The 17264-nt window shown below is 47.8% G+C and overlaps 1 protein-coding gene across 1 annotated transcript; it reads right to left on the bottom strand.

Moving 5' to 3' along the window:
* Positions 1-410: 410 nt before the first annotated feature.
* MPL (MPL proto-oncogene, thrombopoietin receptor) lies at positions 411-16052 on the bottom strand. The gene is made up of 12 exons (XM_045476966.1): positions 15909-16052; positions 15627-15759; positions 15140-15318; positions 14293-14591; positions 13737-13899; positions 13356-13482; positions 9118-9296; positions 8813-8955; positions 7025-7184; positions 6764-6860; positions 4566-4653; positions 411-4346 (listed from the first exon to the last, which is right to left on the bottom strand). Exons 1-12 carry the CDS (start codon positions 15985-15987, stop codon positions 3951-3953), a joined length of 2043 nt encoding a protein of 680 aa, XP_045332922.1. The 5' UTR covers positions 15988-16052; the 3' UTR covers positions 411-3950.
* Positions 16053-17264: the final 1212 nt, after the last annotated feature.

The raw sequence follows: 17264 nt of genomic DNA, 5'->3' as shown, positions 1-17264 counted from the left end.
GAATTGTGTGAATGTGCTTAGAGGTGAAGCGGCAATAATAAAGATAATAATGGGTACCATTTATTGGCCATCTACTAACGACTGTGTTTAAACCGTTTACACACATTATTGAGCTTAATCCTTAATCCCATAGGGCAGATACTCTATCTCCTTTTGACAGAGAAAGAAACTGGGTCAGAAAAAGGTTAGAAATGTGCCCAAAGGCATATAGCCAAAAATAAATAGTGGAGCCAAACTATCTGGCTAGCCCCTGCACTCCTAACCAAATGCTATACTGTCCCAGAGAGAGGCTGGAAAAATCATGTTTTCAATCATTACCTTAGGTCAACTCTGATGATGATAGAGAAAAATCTAGGGCTCTTAGCCCAAACTTACTATCGTTATTATCTTTGACTTTGAAGCATTCCTGTTTGTTGTTGTTGTTTATTTCCAATTACCTAGACGACTTGGGGTTGGCAACTGGGAGCCCCTGAAACCCAGAGAAAAGGTTATCTAGAGTCAGGCTGGTCAGGGCCTCAAATGTTAAGCTAAGGAGTTTGAACTCTATCTGCTGGGCATTGTGGAATCAGTGAGTTTCTGTATAGGGAAGGGCCAAACAAAACATATCTGAATGCAGGACAGGGCCAGCAAGCTTCTGGAGTAAGGGAAACTGTAGAGAAAAAGGAAAGGGTAAGTAAGGGGACAACCTTGGGGAATTCATACATTTTAAAATAAAAGAATGAAAGAAGCCAGTGGAGATTATACTGACATGGACCTTCAAGGGGGAGGAATTTCATATATGCAAAATGGTCAAGAAGAATGATGACAGAAAAGGCCAGATTTGGCCACTGACATATAAGTCATCAGTGACCTGGGAGAGAGCTGGATCAGAAGAATGCATGCTTGGGGAAGGGGCGGCAGAAAGAAGGGTGGGGGTGGGGACAGTGTAGAGGCAGCAAGCATGGGATACTTATGTGAGAAATTTGGGATTGAGAAAGGGGCAGAGCATGGGAACTTGAAGGAACCAGTACCAACAGGCCTATGCATATTTGAAGGTGAAGGCAAAAGAGCCAAGGAAGGTGAAAGAAGTCAGGCAAGGGCCAGCTGATAGAACAAGGTGCCTGGGCTACCTTACCCAGGAAGAAGTGGGATAGAAAACACAGGGAGCTTTCCAGTCTAGGAAAGAAAGAAAGAAGGCTTTCTAGTCTACCAAAGGTCACTGCTCCTGTCAGGCAGCCCTCTCTTAGTGCTACTCTCTCACAATCTAGTAACCACACTCCCCTCCCTCCTCCCTCCTTGATGCCTAGGGGTAGTCCCACTCCCCACCATTGCTAGTGCTGGGGTACTGCACTAGTCTTAGGCTGGAGGGAAGGAGAACAAGGCTTTAAAGAAGGGTAATTAGAGGCCAAGTTGCTGATTAGATGGGGGAACTCCCACCTGAAGGACTTGAATCTAGGAAAGCAAAGGTTATGGAAGGAATAAAATTTGGTGACATCCAGGGGGTAGAAGAGCCCAGTTGGGATGATAAAAATAGCTCAATAAACACTGAGTATTTACTATGTGCTTTGCGTTGTGTTAACACTTTTAATCCTAATGTAGGGAAACACTAGAAGAGGAAGAGATCAGGTTCTGAAGAGTGAAGCTAAAGATTCAGAGGTATGGAGTGGGATGAATAGGAAAGTCAGTCTGGAGGTAACATACAGGTTGGGTTTAAGGAGAGATACTGGAGGCAGAGATATTAGTTGGAAGGCTGTAGCAATAGCTCAGTAGAGATGGAGGAGATGGACCCTAGGAAGTAAAAGTGGTGAGGACATGATGGCTGAGTGGGTGTAAAGGTGAGAAGTTTAGTGGTTTGGCTCTCAATCTTAGCCTTGAGTCCCTAGGAATAGAGTTGGAGCCTTGACCATAGCTAGTGGAAGGAATTCTGGAAAACAAGTATACTGGATGTCATCCATTTGTCCCATTCAGACCCACTCTTTGTCCCTATCTACCATGCACTGTACCCTCTGAGGCTGATTTATATGGCTTACCTCAATGGATTACCTTGGGCTTTGGTTTCTGTTTGGGTTCCACAAATGGGAGGATACTATGGATTAAATTGCGTCTCCCCACCCCCCACCAATTCATATGTTGAATTCCTAAGCCCCAATACTCCAGAGTGGAACCTTATTTGGAAATAGGGATCATTGCAGATATAATTAGTTAAGATGAGGTTGTTTCAGTGGGCCCTAATCCAGTGAAACTGGTGTCCTTATAAAATGGGGAAGCTTAGACACAGATACACACAGGAGAATGCCATGTGAAGATAAAGACAGAGTTGGGGGTGATGCTTCTAGAAGCCAAGGAACACCAAGATTGCCAGGAAACCCACCAGAAGCTAGGGGAGAGACCCGGAACAGATTGTTCCTCACAGCTCTTGGAAGGAACCAACCCTAATGACACCCTGAACTTCCAGGCTCCAGAACTGTGCGACAAAACATTTCTGTTGTTTAAGCCACCAACTTTGTGGTACTTTGTTACAGCAGTGCTAGCAAACTAATACAGAGGAGAACAGAGGATGGGGGTAGAGTGAGCATGAGCTATTTATTCCCGGTTCCCTCCCTGCCATGTCCCTACAGGTTGGTTGTATCTTTCTACCAAAGGTCACTGCTCCTGTCAGGCAGCCCTCTCTTAGAGCTACTCTCTCACGATCTGGTAACTATACTCCCCCCTTACCCCTTGATGCCTAGGGGTGGTACCAGCTCCCAGTTATTGCTAGGGCTCGGGTACTGCACTAGTCCTTGATGGTTTTCCTAAATCCTGCCTTATCTTTATAACTATGGCCTTTATTAAACTCATCAAGATGACCAGTTCGAGTGTGCTCTTTCTGCCAAGACCCTGACTAATACAGTGGGTATGTTTGGAGCCAGCAAAAAATACCATTTATTTGTGAATTTGAATGAGTCAGGGGAATCAATAAACAGAATGGCCTAAGCACATTTACTGCTGAAAATGAATGGCCTAGAGAATGAGGGAGCTTGGCATGAGGTTAAGGGGGCATTGTCCAGAAAGATTTTCTTCATTTAGAAAACATTTATTGAAGGCCTACTCCCATGCGCCAAGCACTGCTCTAGGTGCTGGGGGGAAAAGACAAATAAATCACATTGCTTGCCTTCAAGGAGCTCACAATCTAGTAGTGGGAGACAAACATGTAAACAGTCACTTGCATAAAGCATCACAGGTACTGTAGTAGAAGTCAGGGCTGCAGATAAGAACTTTGGAATGATCAGCTTATAGGAAAGTCAATAGACTCTTGAAGAACTATAATAATTAAGGGGTGGAAAACATGCCTGGATAAGAGAATAATAGGAAGGAATAATTACAATAGTTCAGATATATTAAACACTTACTATGTCCTAGGCATTGTGCTGTATTTGGATTATCTCAATTCTCTTCACAAGTCTGTGAGGTTCTGTCGTTATCCCTATTTTAATAAACAAGAAACCAAGGCTCAAAGACTTTAAGTTATGTGCCCAAGGTCACACAGCTAACAAGTGGGTAAGAGAGGAATTGAACCCAGTTCTGATTCCAGAGTTTATGCTTTCACTACTCCTATACTCAGAGCCAGGAGAGATGGCAATATTATGGAAGCCAAGGTAGGAGAGAATTTAAAGGGGAAATGAGTAGCCACCATGACAGATGCCACAGAGAGATCAAGTAAATTGAGGACTGATAAGATCCTACTTGATCTTGCAATTTCATGGTTTGAAGTGAACTCTGCCAGGGTAGTTTCCTTAGCAAAGTAGGGGAACTAACTAGTCTGAAGAGCAAATGGGAAGTGGGGATGTGGAGATGTCTTTTCAAGGAGTCCAGCATTAGAGAGGAGAGAGGAAACAGGTGAAAGTTAGAGCAGCTTGGTCAAATGAGCCTGGCGTGAGAAGCGAGGGTCCTGGCTTTATGTCAGCAGCAGTACCAAAGGTCGTCATCAGTGGTCAGTGTTGTGGAGCCCAACTATGAGGACAGACAGAGGGGGATGGACGTGAGGTCTGAGAAGTTTGTGTTGTGGGGTTGGAGTGGGTAGGGAGGTTGGGAAAAGAGGTCTGGTGGGTTTGGATCTGTCCAGGGTACTGGGAGAGAGGGGCCTGCCAGCAGCTTAGAGGTAAGTAGGAATGGTTGGCAATGTGAGTGGTACAATAAGACCCCATGTCAGCCATTGGTGGGCACACAGACAGAGGCATGGTCCCCAGGCAAGAAGGAGGCAGTCTTCGGTAGTCCATCTGGGCCTGGGAGGAACACAGGGCCACGGGAGTCTTCTCTGAGGACTTGGGTAGAATTTCAAGGGGGCTGGGTTCCACTTCCTCACAGGCATCTGAGACTGCAGTCTTGGGCTGGGAGAGATGGGCGGGGGGGGGGGGGGGGGAAGGAGTCCAGATTAGAGCAGGTCCTGTGGGAGGAAGACCTGGATTGTGCAGGAAGGAGGGTTAGGCTGGGGGTAGAGCTTAGGGATGGTATGCTGGTGGGCAGGGGTCTTGGAAAAGCGTACGTGGGGAAAGGGTCCGGGTCCAGGAAGGGCTGGTGGTGGGGAGGGTGGAAGGGAATGCACTCACTGGACTCAGTGCTGCAGTATCCCTAAGGTACTGGGCTAGGACCCGGTGCAGGTCTGGAAGTGAGGGCCACAGGGCATGCTTCAGACTCCTTGGGGAGAAGGAAGAGAAGGAGACTGAGTTACAGGAGTGAATTAGGAGGGAGGAGGAGACCACTGAGGTGGGCGTGCAGCTGAGATCAGGGAGTAAGGCTTGGAGAGGTAAGAGTGTAGTCAAGGCAATAAAGGAAGGTAGAGGAGCATAGGTGAAATGGAGGGAAGGGCAGTCAGTGGTGGGGAGTTTCAAAAAAGGGGTTTGAGTATCCTCAAACACCCCTGCTTCAGCGCCTTTGTACTTGCCATTTTCTCTGCCTCTTGATTTGTTTCCTCATTTCATTTGGGTCTCTGCTCAAATGTCATCTTGTCAGAGAGGCCTTCTCTGACTGCCATGTCTAAAATACTATCACCTCCCTTCGCCATCCCTATTTCCTGCTCTGCTTTATTTGTCTTTATAGCACTTATTGTATATGTATTATATTATTACACATTTTGCCGGGGGGGCGGTGTCTGTCTCACTCCACTAGAATATAAACTCCATGAGCACAAAGAGTTTGTCTATTTGCTCAGTCCTCCAGGGTATAGAACACTATCTGACCCAGAGTAGGTGCTCAAAAAATTAGTTGAGTGGGTGAATGAAGAGAACCAGAGGGGTTTATTACTAAGTTACTGGGGAAGGTGGTCTCTCTGGGAAGAGTACGGATTAAGGTATGTTGGGGGAACCTCCAATTCTTTCGGCTCATATTTCCACATGGAAAGACTTTAGCTGAACATTTCAGGCTTCTTTTGCTACCTCATTCGTATCTCTCCAAGGGGAGGAGTGATTTATCTGGCAAACCGGGGACAAGGAACTGAGTATGCCTGGTTCAGCAGCATCACCTTCCTCCTCTCCCCCAACTTTTTTGTTGGATCTGATTACCTGCATAGAGGCTACAATCTGGTCTGCTCATACATATGAATGGATTAAAAATTCAAAGAAAGACTTGTATGTTCAAGGAGAGATGGGAGCACAGAGGAGGGACATCTAACCTAGCCTAGGGTCACCAAAAGAGGCTGCTTGGAGGACTTGTCTTTTGAGCTAGGCCTTCAAGAACCGAGAGATGTTACCAATGGAAGGACTGAAGCGTAAGGATGCTATCCTAATGTTTTTGTTTGTTTTCTCTACCTTTAGTTGTTTATAACTTCCAATGGCATTTCTTCTCAGCCTTAGTCTTCCCATATAAACAAGTCATTAATAATATTTATTTAAGGATGTGCTATTTGGCAGGCTTTGTGCTGAGGATTTAAAGGTGACCAAGTAAGGTAGAGGGAAGACATATAAAGAAATAAATACCGTAAAATGCTACTGGTACTGTGATAGAAGTCTGTACTGGGCACAAAGAGAGTAGCCAAGAGGCGAGGGTTAGGAAAGTTTTCTAGGAGTTGGTGGAGAAAGTTATTTAAAGATAAAAGGGTATTAGTCATCCAGGGAGGGTATTCCTGGCAGAGGGGACATCATATCCCCTGCACTGAGAAGTAAAACCACTTGATTTGTGGAGGAAATCACCAACAGTTTGGCAAGGCTGAAGCACAGTGTGGGGGTGAGGGGGTGCAAATTCTGGCAGGGGCCAGATTTTACAGAGCCTTGCTTGTCATTCCAGAGTCTGGACTCTATCCTGGGGAGCTAGTCATGAGACTTAAGGAGGGGAGTAGCCAATCCATGTGTGCATTTTAAAGAGACTATTTGGGTGGCTGTGTGAGGCTAGATTGGAGGGAGAAGAGGTTCTGTTTCAGTGAGCCCGGTAGTGTCTGTAGGGCTAGAAAAAGGGGGCCACTATTTGAGGGAGGTTTAGGAGGTGGAAAGACCAGACCAGGCCAGACTAGATAAAGGGGAGGGAGGTGTCCAGTGTTCTGGTCTGAGTGATGGGTGGACAGACAGAAGCCTTGTTGCTGAGATGAGGAGCCAGGAGGTGGGGTTGTTTGAGGTGTCCAGGATAGCGGGCATGTTAGAGTGTAAGCAGGCGGTGCGACTCCCAGGGGAGACGTGCAGGAGGTGGCTGAAGCCACAGGTGTGGCCCTGCGGTCCTCGGGGGGGCGGGTGTCATTGAGAAACCCTGGGATGCTTGTTTAGAGGCTTCTGGCCCCACCCGGACCACGGTCCCGTCTCCCGCGTGACCGGGGCGGTACCTGTAGTGCGCCGGAAACTGCCACCTCAGCAGCAGCAGGCCCAGGAGGGTGCTGAGGCCCAGCACCACGAGCAGAGCGGTCACCAAGGAGATCCAGGCTAAGGGACGAAACCAGTCAGACCTCTGCCGCCCCAGGCTGGAGCCCCGCCCCCAGGCCGGCCAGACCCCGCCCAGGCCCCGCCCCTCACGGCCCGCCCCTCGCTGCGCCGGCGCCCCTCCAGTCGCGCAGACGCAGAGCGCCTTGCCCCGGCCGGGCCCTCACCGGTCTCGGAGGCAGTGTCTACGCTCACTGGATCTGACCAGGCGCTCCAGGGGCCTTGGTAGGTGGGGCCGTGGAGCCTGGCGCGGAGCTGTAAGCGGTAGCGGGAGCGCGGGCGCAGCTCCAGGGTCTCTCCCCGGGCGCCGAGAGGCGGCTCCAGCACCTGCGCGGAGGGGGAACGAGCCGGTGGGCAGGCTCCGGGCGGCGGCCTGCCGGCGTCGCGGCCTCGAGAGCCTGGCATCCTTTTGGCCAGAAGCGTACAGCTTTGAATCTTCGGGGATCTCCCTCCCTCCCCTCAACGAGCCTCCTTGACAGAAAACATGCATCCTGGCGGAGAGCCTCTCCCTGACAGCGGTCTCGCCCTCCCCAGGCACGCCAGGCCTTAGACGCGCCCCGACACACACGCTGGCACACAGACCTCATTGCACGGAGAACTAACTACTCATCCTGACCCCAAAGCATACACACACTGACCAGGACACGCGGACATCCCGCCAGAGGTGCTCACCAGGGTCCAGGTCGGGCGATGGAAACCCCGGGCACATTCAGATACTCAGGGCCACACAGATTGTTCACAAGTAACACGCATCCAGGAGCGGATGCTAGGTGCTGGGGGCACAAGGACAGATTCCAAACAGAGAAAACAAGCGTCGTGTGGACAGGCAGGGAGACTAGCAATCATGTGGCGAACACTTAGGAACTGCTGGTGATATGCCAAGTGCTGGGCTGGGCACTGGGGAAAAGGATGAATGAAACATGGTTTCTCACAAGTCTAATGAGGAAGACATGCAAACCAGTAAATTATTACAAGTTATTAGCGCTATAATGATGATATAAGTAGGGGACTATAGGAACATGAAGAAGCATGTCAGGCTGCCTGAGTTGCTTGGTTGGGGGGTACAGAGTAGTTCTGTGTGCTAAGAGCATGGAGGGCCAGGCTGGGTGGTCAAAGATGAGGCGAAGGCAGTGGTAGTAGGGATGTGAGGACTGTCGGTACAATAAACTCAACTTACTTGTTGATAAATGGAGGGAAGGGACAAGGGAAAAGGAAGAAGAGTCCAGTATGACTCCAGGCTTGGATAACTGGGTAAGTGGTAGTGCCATTGTCAGATAGGGAACAGAGAAGTAAGTTTGAGGATGAAATACTATATGGTTCCATTTTGTTAAGTTCAACAACAGCGAAAACTTATCAAAATAGTAGTGGTGTCAAAATAGTAGTTGCCTTGGGGGTGTGTGTGACTGTAAGGGGCACAAGGAGCTTCTGGGATGCTAGAAATAACCTTTATCTTGATCTGGGTAATAGTTACATGGGTGTATACATGTACAAATTAATCGTATATTTAAGATCTGTGTACTTTACTGAATGTAACTTATACCTCAATAAAAAGGTAAAATAAGCTTGGGGAGGAAGATGAGTTTAGTTTTGGATATACTGGGTCTGAAATGCCCCTGGGGGCTTTACATTTATGTAGAGCTATCTGGTAAGAAGTTGTATATACGTGTGGTTAATGAGAATGAAAGTAGGAAAGAGTGAGATGGTTCAGCCAGAGAAATAGTATGAGAATCCGGAGAAACTGATCCCAAAGGCAAAGGGAAGGCAAAATTTTAAATGGCAGTAGTCAACAGTGTCAAATGTCAAAGAGAGATTAAGATACCAGTTGAATCAGATAAACATAGATCTACAAACCCAGACATAGATACATGGACACCTTCACTCTTGATAACAGGTCCAATAAAACTCAGGAATACCGTGTGTAGTGACGTCTGTGGGCATTTTCCCCTCGATCGTACCTTCCAGTCTTGATGGCCTTCTCCTGTGTATCGGAGCTGATAGCAGGTCTCTCGGGCCCCCCACGATGATGGGTGTTGCCATTCCAATTCCAGCTGCCCGCTGGAGACCTCCCTCCAGTGCAAGTTTGGAGTGGGGATGAGCACTACAGGGATGCCAGCAGGGACTGGCCTAAGCCCTTCTGTGCATGAGATATCATGCCACCAGGGCCATGGGTCAGAAGTACCAGAACTGGTGATGCTGGGCAAGGGGTCAGGAGTGGTCGGGGCAGGAAGTATGTGGGAGGAGAAGGGAAGAAAGTTCTTACCAGCCTGGCGGATCCAGAAAGGGGAGCCCAAGTAGCTGTGAACAGCACCCTGGGCTGTGGTCACCTCCACAAGGATGTGAATAACACTGTCATTTCGTGACTTGAAATGGCAGCGAGAGAACTGGGAGGGCTGTAATCCTGGATTTTTCTCCTCTTCACACTTCTCCCAGATGGGGTCCCTAAGAATCATCCCCACAGAGTTATTGAATCAGGCCTGCATCAGAGACTAATCCTGATAATTCCCATCCCACAGGGGATATGGCCTGTAGGGACCATAATGTGACTCCTCCCTCAGCTTCCAGACCTTTCTCTCTGTCTTCCTGCCACGGTGTTTTGTTTTCTGAATTTTACTTTGGTGTCCAGCCTCTAACTCTTAGGGAAAGAGCTAGATGATACATGAAAATAGCATGAACTATAGAGTTCATGTCTTGGCTTATTGGTATACAACTCTGGTAGATTGTTTGATTGATCTTTGCTTCCATTTCTTCATTGATAAAATGGATTAATAGTGCCTACTTCACTGGATTGTTTCAAAGAGACTTCATCTGTCTGGTGGAAACATACTTATGTTTTTAATCTGTTGTACAGCAGCTCTGTTAGTCACCTCTATATATTAGTTTACTATAACATTATTACAACATCCTCCCCAACTGGCTTTACTGCCTCCATTGTCCACTCCTTTCAGTTTGTTCTCCACGTAGCTACCAGAATTTGCTTCCCAAGTGTTGATCTGCTAATGTCCAGCATGTATCACAAATCTGTCCACTTACTGAAATCTTTAACACTGCCACGTGAGATGAACTACCTCTGTCTCCTGTCTGGATTAAGGCAAAGTTCTAACTGGTGACTCTGCTTCTGTCTGTACTTCTTTATAATTTCACAGAGAAACCTATCTTTTTAAAATGAAAATCACATGACGTCACTCTTCTGCTTAAAATCCTTCAATGGCTCTCTGTCCCACCTTGAATCCAAACTCCATACCGGAGACCACAGGGCCCTATATGATTTAACTCTTTCCTACCTGGCCATTCTCCTATAATTCTCACACCCGTTTACCACCCTTCATCCACGTGGGCCTTCTTTCTGTGCTATGGATATGCCACATGTACTGCCTTTGCCCTTCACCTTGCCCTGGGTTGCTCTGACTCTAGGTCTTCATGTGACTCATTCTTTTTTGCCACTTAGGTGTGGTCTCTAGGTTCTCTAGACCATAAAGTCTAGATTAGCACCCACCCCCCACCCCACTTAGTCTCTACCATATAACCTTGTTTCTTGATTTCTTTACTACTTTGTCACCCCTTCCTTTCCCCCTGACTAACATGTAAGCCCCAACATTGTGGAAACTTTTCTGTTTAATTTGTTACTCTATTCCAATGCCTGCCACATAGTCACCCTCAATAACTGTTTATTGCACAAGTGAATCATGTCTCCTTCCTGATTATAATGCCTAAATGGCTAGCTGTTCCTAAAATTATTTATTAATATATTTATATGTTTACTTCTTTATTCAACAAATAATTGATACCATGTGCCAGGCACTGTGCTGGGCACTATGAATACATAGAGGAATAATCAAGGAGCTCTCATTCCAGTGGAAGAGGCAGAAAAACAGACAGTTGGTATTTTTCTGTGGTGTGCACTGGCTGGTTGGGGGGGGCATATCAAGGAGGATAATCTAACCCAGACAGGGAGGGTCAGAGAATACTTCCTGGACAAGGCAGTGCTTAGACTGCATCTTGGACCGTAAATAGGATAGGCAGAGGGGACAAAGAGACGTACCAGGCACATGCTTGTGCAAAGATAAGAGATACAGTGCTTTCGGGGAAATTAGAAGTGTGCAGAATGCTCTTAGCTTAGAGGGCCTGGTGGTGAGTGGTAAATGGGAGAGGGCAGACTAAGGTCATAGATGGCCTTATGACCTTTGTAAGGAGCTTGAGCTTAATCTTACAGTGATTATGGAGACATTTAAGACTTTTAAACTGAAAAATTGTCATAATTAGCATTGTACTTTGGGAAGATCACTGTAACTGCAGGTTGTAGGAAAGAATTCGTGAGGGCAGACTAGAAGCAGGGAAATCTATTAGGACACTCTTATGGTTTCCATGTATGAGGTGATGAGGACCTGAACTGGGGTTGTGACAATGGGGGTGGAGTAAAATATATGGATTGAGGGGATACTGAAGAGGTAGAAATGATAAGACCATTTCTGACTGGATCTGGAGGGTGGTGCAATGGCAGAAGTCCAGAGTGATTCTCATGTTTCAGGCCTGAAAAACCAAGTTGATGGTAGGGTGGAGGACAAAGAAGGAGGAGCAGCTTTTGGTAGAAGAAATGATGACTTCAGTTTTGCTCCTCTTTAATCCATTCATGGCACTTCTAGACTATGGAAATCTGTGCAGTTATTTAAAAGAATGAGTTACATCTTTTTGTAATGGGCTCCAAGACATATTAAAATTTTTTTTAATGTTTATTCATCTTTGAGAGAGAGACACACACACAGCATGAGCGAGGGAGGGGCAGAAAGAGAGAGAGAGAGAGAGAGAGAGAGAGAGAGAGAGAGAGAATCCCAAGCAGGCTCTGCGCTGTCAGCACAGAGCCCAATGTGGGGCTAGAACTCATGAATTGTGAGATCGTGACCTGAGCTGAAGTTGGATGCTTAACCAACTGAGCCACCCAGGCGCCCCTCCAAGACATATTTTTAAGTAAAGAAAGTAAGTTAGCAAACCACAAGTATAATGGGATCCAACTCATATTGAAAATTAAATGTTGTGTATAGACATGTTTAAGTACATAGAAAAACTGGAAGAATACATTAAAGCTGTTAATGGTGGTTCTTTTCAGTATTCATTAATTTAACATTTGTTTACTGAGTACTCTCTATGTTCCAGGCACTGTGGTAGGTGAGAATACATTGGTGAGTAAAAGCAGACATTGACTTTGCCCTTAGGGATCATGTATAGTCAAGATCAGCCTTTCTCAGTTGGAGTTCTGAGAAAGAGTGATATTATCGGTCAAATAACTCCATAAAGTATAAATGTAAAATTGTAACTATGATAAGTACTTAAGGAGAGGTGTATGGTACAATAAGTATGTATAATTGGACCCAATGGGGAGGATCAGGGGAGGGTTCCCTGAGGAGGTGACATTTGAGTTGAAAATTGAAGGGTAAGTAGAAGTTAAGACAGGAGGGCTAGGTAGATAGCAAGTGCAAAGACCCAGAGGCAGGAGAGACTATGGCAGATAGCAGGGGACCAAAGAGTCAGAGAGGAAAAGACAGCATAATGTAAGGTGAAGCTGAAGGCATAGGTAGGGGCTAAGTCTTTCGGTACTTTATAAGGCTACAATAGGGTTCTTTATCTTTCCTTCCTTCCTTCCTTCCTTCCTTCCTTCCTTCCTTCCTTCCTTCCTTCCTTCCTTCCTTCCCCAAGATTAGTGGGAAGCTATTGAAGACTTTAAAGCCAAGAGTGTTATATTCATGTTTGCACTTTAAAAGATCACTCCAGGGGCATCTGAGTGGCTCAGTTAGTTGAATGTCTGATCAACTCTTGATTTTAGCTCAGGAGCCTGTTTAAGATTCTCTTTCTCCCTCTGCCCCCCTCCCCTGCTCACTTGTTCCAGCTCTCTCTCTCTCTCTCTAAAAAAAAAAAAAAAAAAAAAAAAAAATCACTGCAATTCCTATGTGGAGAATGATTTGGAGGATTCAAGAGGTGCCCAGTTAATAAGTCTTCCTGGTAGCCCAAGTGAGCTAGGGGAATGGCAGTGATGAAAAGCAGGCAGGTTCTAGAGATATTTAATAGGTAAAATCAATAAGACATGGTTTTAGGTTGGATATGGGAGGAGTGACAGATCAGTGAGGTGCTTGGTGGTAATTCTTGAAGGCGGGGTTTTGATTGGATTTGATAGATAATGGAGGGCTGCAGTACCTATTTGAGTAGGGGAGACCATTCAAAGTTTAACAAAGGTCACTCTGTCAGCAGCATGAGGGGTAAATTGCAGGTGAATGAGAAAATAGGCAGTTGCAGTGGTCCAGGTGACATGATTAAATCTGAACGAAACCAAGGCATTCCAGTGGGGATGGAGGGAGATTAAGAAGGTAAAGTATCTATCCGAGGATTAGGGCGTGGAGGCCAGTTGGCTTTGGGATAAAGGAGGGGAGTGAAGAGAACCACAAACAATCTCTCTCTGTGTGATTGTCTCTCTCTCACTACCTCAAGCTCAATCAGCAGTTCAGCTCTCACCTGTTTCCGGGACAGCACCGCGCCCTGCTGTGGTAGAAGAAGCCTTGGGAGCTAGTGTAGTTCTGTTGCTGCCACTGACAGGTAACAGTCTTCAGGTTCAAGGTAAAGCACTGCAGTCCAATCTCCACTAAGTTAACAGAAGGAAGTCCCATCAGGGCCAACACATTCCCGCTCTACAGAGCATCCAGATCATCTTCACACATAACTTGGAATATTTACTTTCATTCGTTGTTCTCTCCTTGAATACAGTCCACTCTGTCCAGTGGCAAGTTTGAGGTCATCAGGAAGGACCATGGCTCTCAGAGCTTCCATTTCCAGTCCAGGCCTCTCTAGAGATCTTTTCCATCTCCTCCCCATCTTCCCATTCTTTTGTCAACTCACCTGCATCTCCAGGCAGGTCCACAGTTGCGGGGAGGGACCAGGATCCCCAGGAGCCATGGAGGGAGACCCCGTCAGGTTGGCTGCGCAGCTGGAGCTTGTAGGATTTACCAGGCTGGAGCCCTGAGATGAGGCAGCTTCCACTCATCACTGTCAGAGATGAAGCCTTGGGAGAAGAATCCCAGCCTCAGAATCTAGGTCTGCCTCTCAACCAAGACAGCCTCCATCTCTTACATTTGAAGCCCCACAGTGTACCTGTGGAGAGATGCCCAGTTCCCCATTGGATAGATATGCACACAGACTAGGGGCCAGGTAGGTCGGTTTCAAGTGGTGTTCAGAACTTTTAGGGAAAGCCCCATGACCTCAAAGGCCTGAAACACTCAATTTTGTTGGTATGAATGACCCAAAGTGGGAGATTCCTAGATAGACATGGTTCCCACGCCCATACTAACTCCCCAAAGACCAACCCAATCTGGAATCCCTGAAGTACAGCCTGTCCTTTCTTGGGGCAAAATTAGGGGCAGGAGATAGGAGGTAGGGCAGAAGAAGGCCAGGATACTTCTCTAGTTGGGGAGGTCTGCTCTGGTCGATCCTGTTGGGGCATCATGGGCTGAGCACACGGAGGCTGGTGCAGAGCTGGGGCTGGGTTTAGTCTCTGCAGAGCTGGACAGCAGGTTTCTGTGGGCAGCAGCTGCATGACTGTGAGAGCACTGGAATTCCTGGGATCCTTGGGGCCATAGCGGAGTTCGTGCCTCAGGAAAGCACTGATTTCGGGAGCTGGGGTCTCCCAGCTGATCTGAAGTTCCCCTGGTTGGCTCCCGCCCACAGCCTTAATGATATTTGGGGGAGCTGGCAGGCCTGAGGGCAAGACAGGGTACATCAGAACTCTCTGAGTGCCACAGTCTATGGTTCAACCCATGGACTGTAGAGGGAGGAGCTGGAAGCTGGATTGCAGGCAGCCCCTGGGTTCTAGAGGATCACAGACCATTGCTCTCCTGGAAGCCAGGGCAAGGAAACTCCTTATCCTTTCTCCTTTCATCACTAGAACAGTGGCCTCTTTTCAGGTTTGTTAGACTCAGTGCTCCTCAAGAGCAGGGATCTCTTCATTTCTGTATCCTTGTCACCTAGCACAGTGCCTGGCACATAGTAGGTAGTCTGTAACTGTTGAATGAGTAGATGAATAGGTTAATGATGGGGGGTGGGGCACAGGTTGTCTCTGGTGTGAAATGAAGTCTAGTTTTGGATGCCAAGTCTGGGAAGAATGATAAGGGGATCTTGAGGTGCCTCTAGCATCTGGTAATGAAGGGCATCCATGTTGCCCCAAGAGAGCACAGACCAGTCTGATCCTAGGAGCTGGATGAGGGCATCAAATAGAGGGGCCAGGGTGACAGGAGGATGGCCCTTACCCACACTATCCACAAAGAGCACCCGCTGGGTCACAGTCTGGTTCAGAAACATGTTCTTCACCCAGAGGTGCAGTGGAAAGAAGAGGCGAACTTCATCCTGGGCTGGAAACTGGCACACATATCGAGTTCCAAAGGGCAGCACGTTCTCAAAACTAAGAGGGCAGGCACGGGGCTTCTCCCTGTGGGAGTAGGAGAAGTCTGTTCTACCTACATGACCACATGTAGACAGGCTCTGAGGACCCAAGTCTGGGCCCAAGCCCAACTTCTATTTCCATTACTGTCATTTTTCTTCTCAGTGCCTGGGATAAGTGGGATTGGGGGTTATGCAGGGGCTGAACTGGTGATATCCAAAGCACATCTGTTCTTTAAGTAGCTACTGAGGGCATGTCCCCTTATAGGGCCAAAGGCAGGGAAGGTACAGGGGCTGGGTTCGGCTGAGGTAAGTACAGGACAGATACAGGGGAGTGTGGCACAGCCCAGCACATACCCTGGATAAGCATAAAGCAGCTGGTATGTTCCATTGGGTGCTGCTTCTTCCTCATCCCAGAAGCAAGTGAGGTCCTCAAAGGTTTGAGAGAAACATTTCAGGGGCTCTGAATCCGAGGCCAGCAAGGAGGTATCTGAGGAACAGCTGGTGAGTTGGGCCCTGGGTCCTCCCAGGCATGTTTATGGGCAAGGGTAGGGGACTAGTGGGAGCCTCCTACCTTGCACCCCTCCCAGAGCTCCCTCTTCCTGGGTACAAGTGGTCTCCACCCTCCACACACCTCACCTTGGCTGCTGACTTGTGCCAGGTTTTGGGGGGCCAGGAGGAGGCAGGAGGTGACCACCAGGAGGGCCCAGGAGGGCATCTTCTCCGGCACTGTGTGCCTGCCTTAGCCCATCCTCCTCTCAGGAAGCCGGGCCCCAATCCCCTCCCGGGCCAGCCCCTCAGGTTCCTGTCAGATACAGCCCCACGTCCTGTCCCTGTCCCTGCCCCTGTGGGGCCCATCCAGACCACACTGGGGCCAAGGGCCAGGGGAGGGAGAGTGGGAGTGGGCAGGAGGGTAGGAGGAATTTGAAAGAGAAGATACAGGCCTTTTGGGAGGGAGATGGGGGTTACATTTTTGACTGTGTACCAGGAGGAGACTAAGCCTCTGTGTGTTTCTATGTCAACTGTTATAGAAGGGCGTATTATCAACAAGAATAGCAACATTTACTGAGCACTTACTATGCTGTTACGTGCTAAGGACTTTATATCTATTGACTCAGCTCATCCTCACAATAGTCTTATTTCCATTATAGAGATGAGGAAACTGAGATGCAGGGAAGTTAAAAGATTTGCCCAAGATCACAGACCTACTGAGAGGTAGAGCTCAGGAGGTCAAGCTTCAGAATCCAAGTGCTTAACGACCACACCATGCTACTGGAAGGTGTAAATCCACCGGGAAATGACTGCCTCACAACCATAACAAAATGGTGGCTATTTCCACTTTAATGAGTTCTGTAACTTTGTGCACACATTCTCCCTGAAATTGGATGTGCACCCTCCATTGTGTGTAGTCTCCACTGCTGCCTCTAGTCCTTTGCTACTCAAAGTGTGGTCTGCAGACCAGCAGCAACAGCATTACCTGGGGGCTTGTTAGATATGTGGGATCTTAGGCCGCACCCTGGACCTACTAAAACAGAGTCTGCACTTTACCAAAATCCCCAGATGATTCAAATACACATTTAAGTTTGAGAAGCACTGGTCTCAGTGGCTCAGCTTGTGATTATCTTCTTCACATCAGTAGCAAGGGAGTAGGTATGATCCCTTGTCCAAAGCCCAGGCAGGGACTGCTCTAACTATGGGTGGCTTTTATGCCACCTCTCAGGAGCTTCGACTCTTGCAGGGGTAGAGGGGAGTGCAGGTCACATTAACTCCCATATTTAGCCCCTCTGGGGCTACCATTGCTGGCTCTGCAGGCTAAGTGGCCTCAATATCACCTTTCTCTCCTCCTCCTGAATTAATGTTACTTATAGAGAGATGGGAGGGGGCAGGGTGGGGGGTTGGAGGGAGTAAACGGAAATCCTTTAGCCCTCCTGTGAGGGCTTAGTTTCTCTGGCACTGTTTCTCTGCAAGAAGTCCTTGAGGCCAGGTTTGTTCTGG

Source organism: Leopardus geoffroyi, chromosome C1 (genome assembly GCF_018350155.1).
Source record: "Leopardus geoffroyi isolate Oge1 chromosome C1, O.geoffroyi_Oge1_pat1.0, whole genome shotgun sequence".
NCBI lineage: Eukaryota > Metazoa > Chordata > Mammalia > Carnivora > Felidae > Leopardus > Leopardus geoffroyi.
Note: the sequence above shows the minus strand (reverse complement) of the source record. Positions and strands in the feature narration are given on the sequence as shown.

Coding starts and splice junctions, on each gene's coding strand:
- MPL (XM_045476966.1), bottom strand. CDS start 15,987: ATGCCCTCCTGGGCCCTCCTGGTGGTCACCTCCTGCCTCCTCCTGGCC. Junction 9,297..13,355: donor CGGTGCTGTCCCGGAAACAG/GTGAGAGCTGAA, acceptor GATGATTCTTAG/GGACCCCATCTGGGAGAAGT. Junction 8,956..9,117: donor TTTCTGGATCCGCCAGGCTG/GTAAGAACTTTC, acceptor GCATCCCTGTAG/TGCTCATCCCCACTCCAAAC.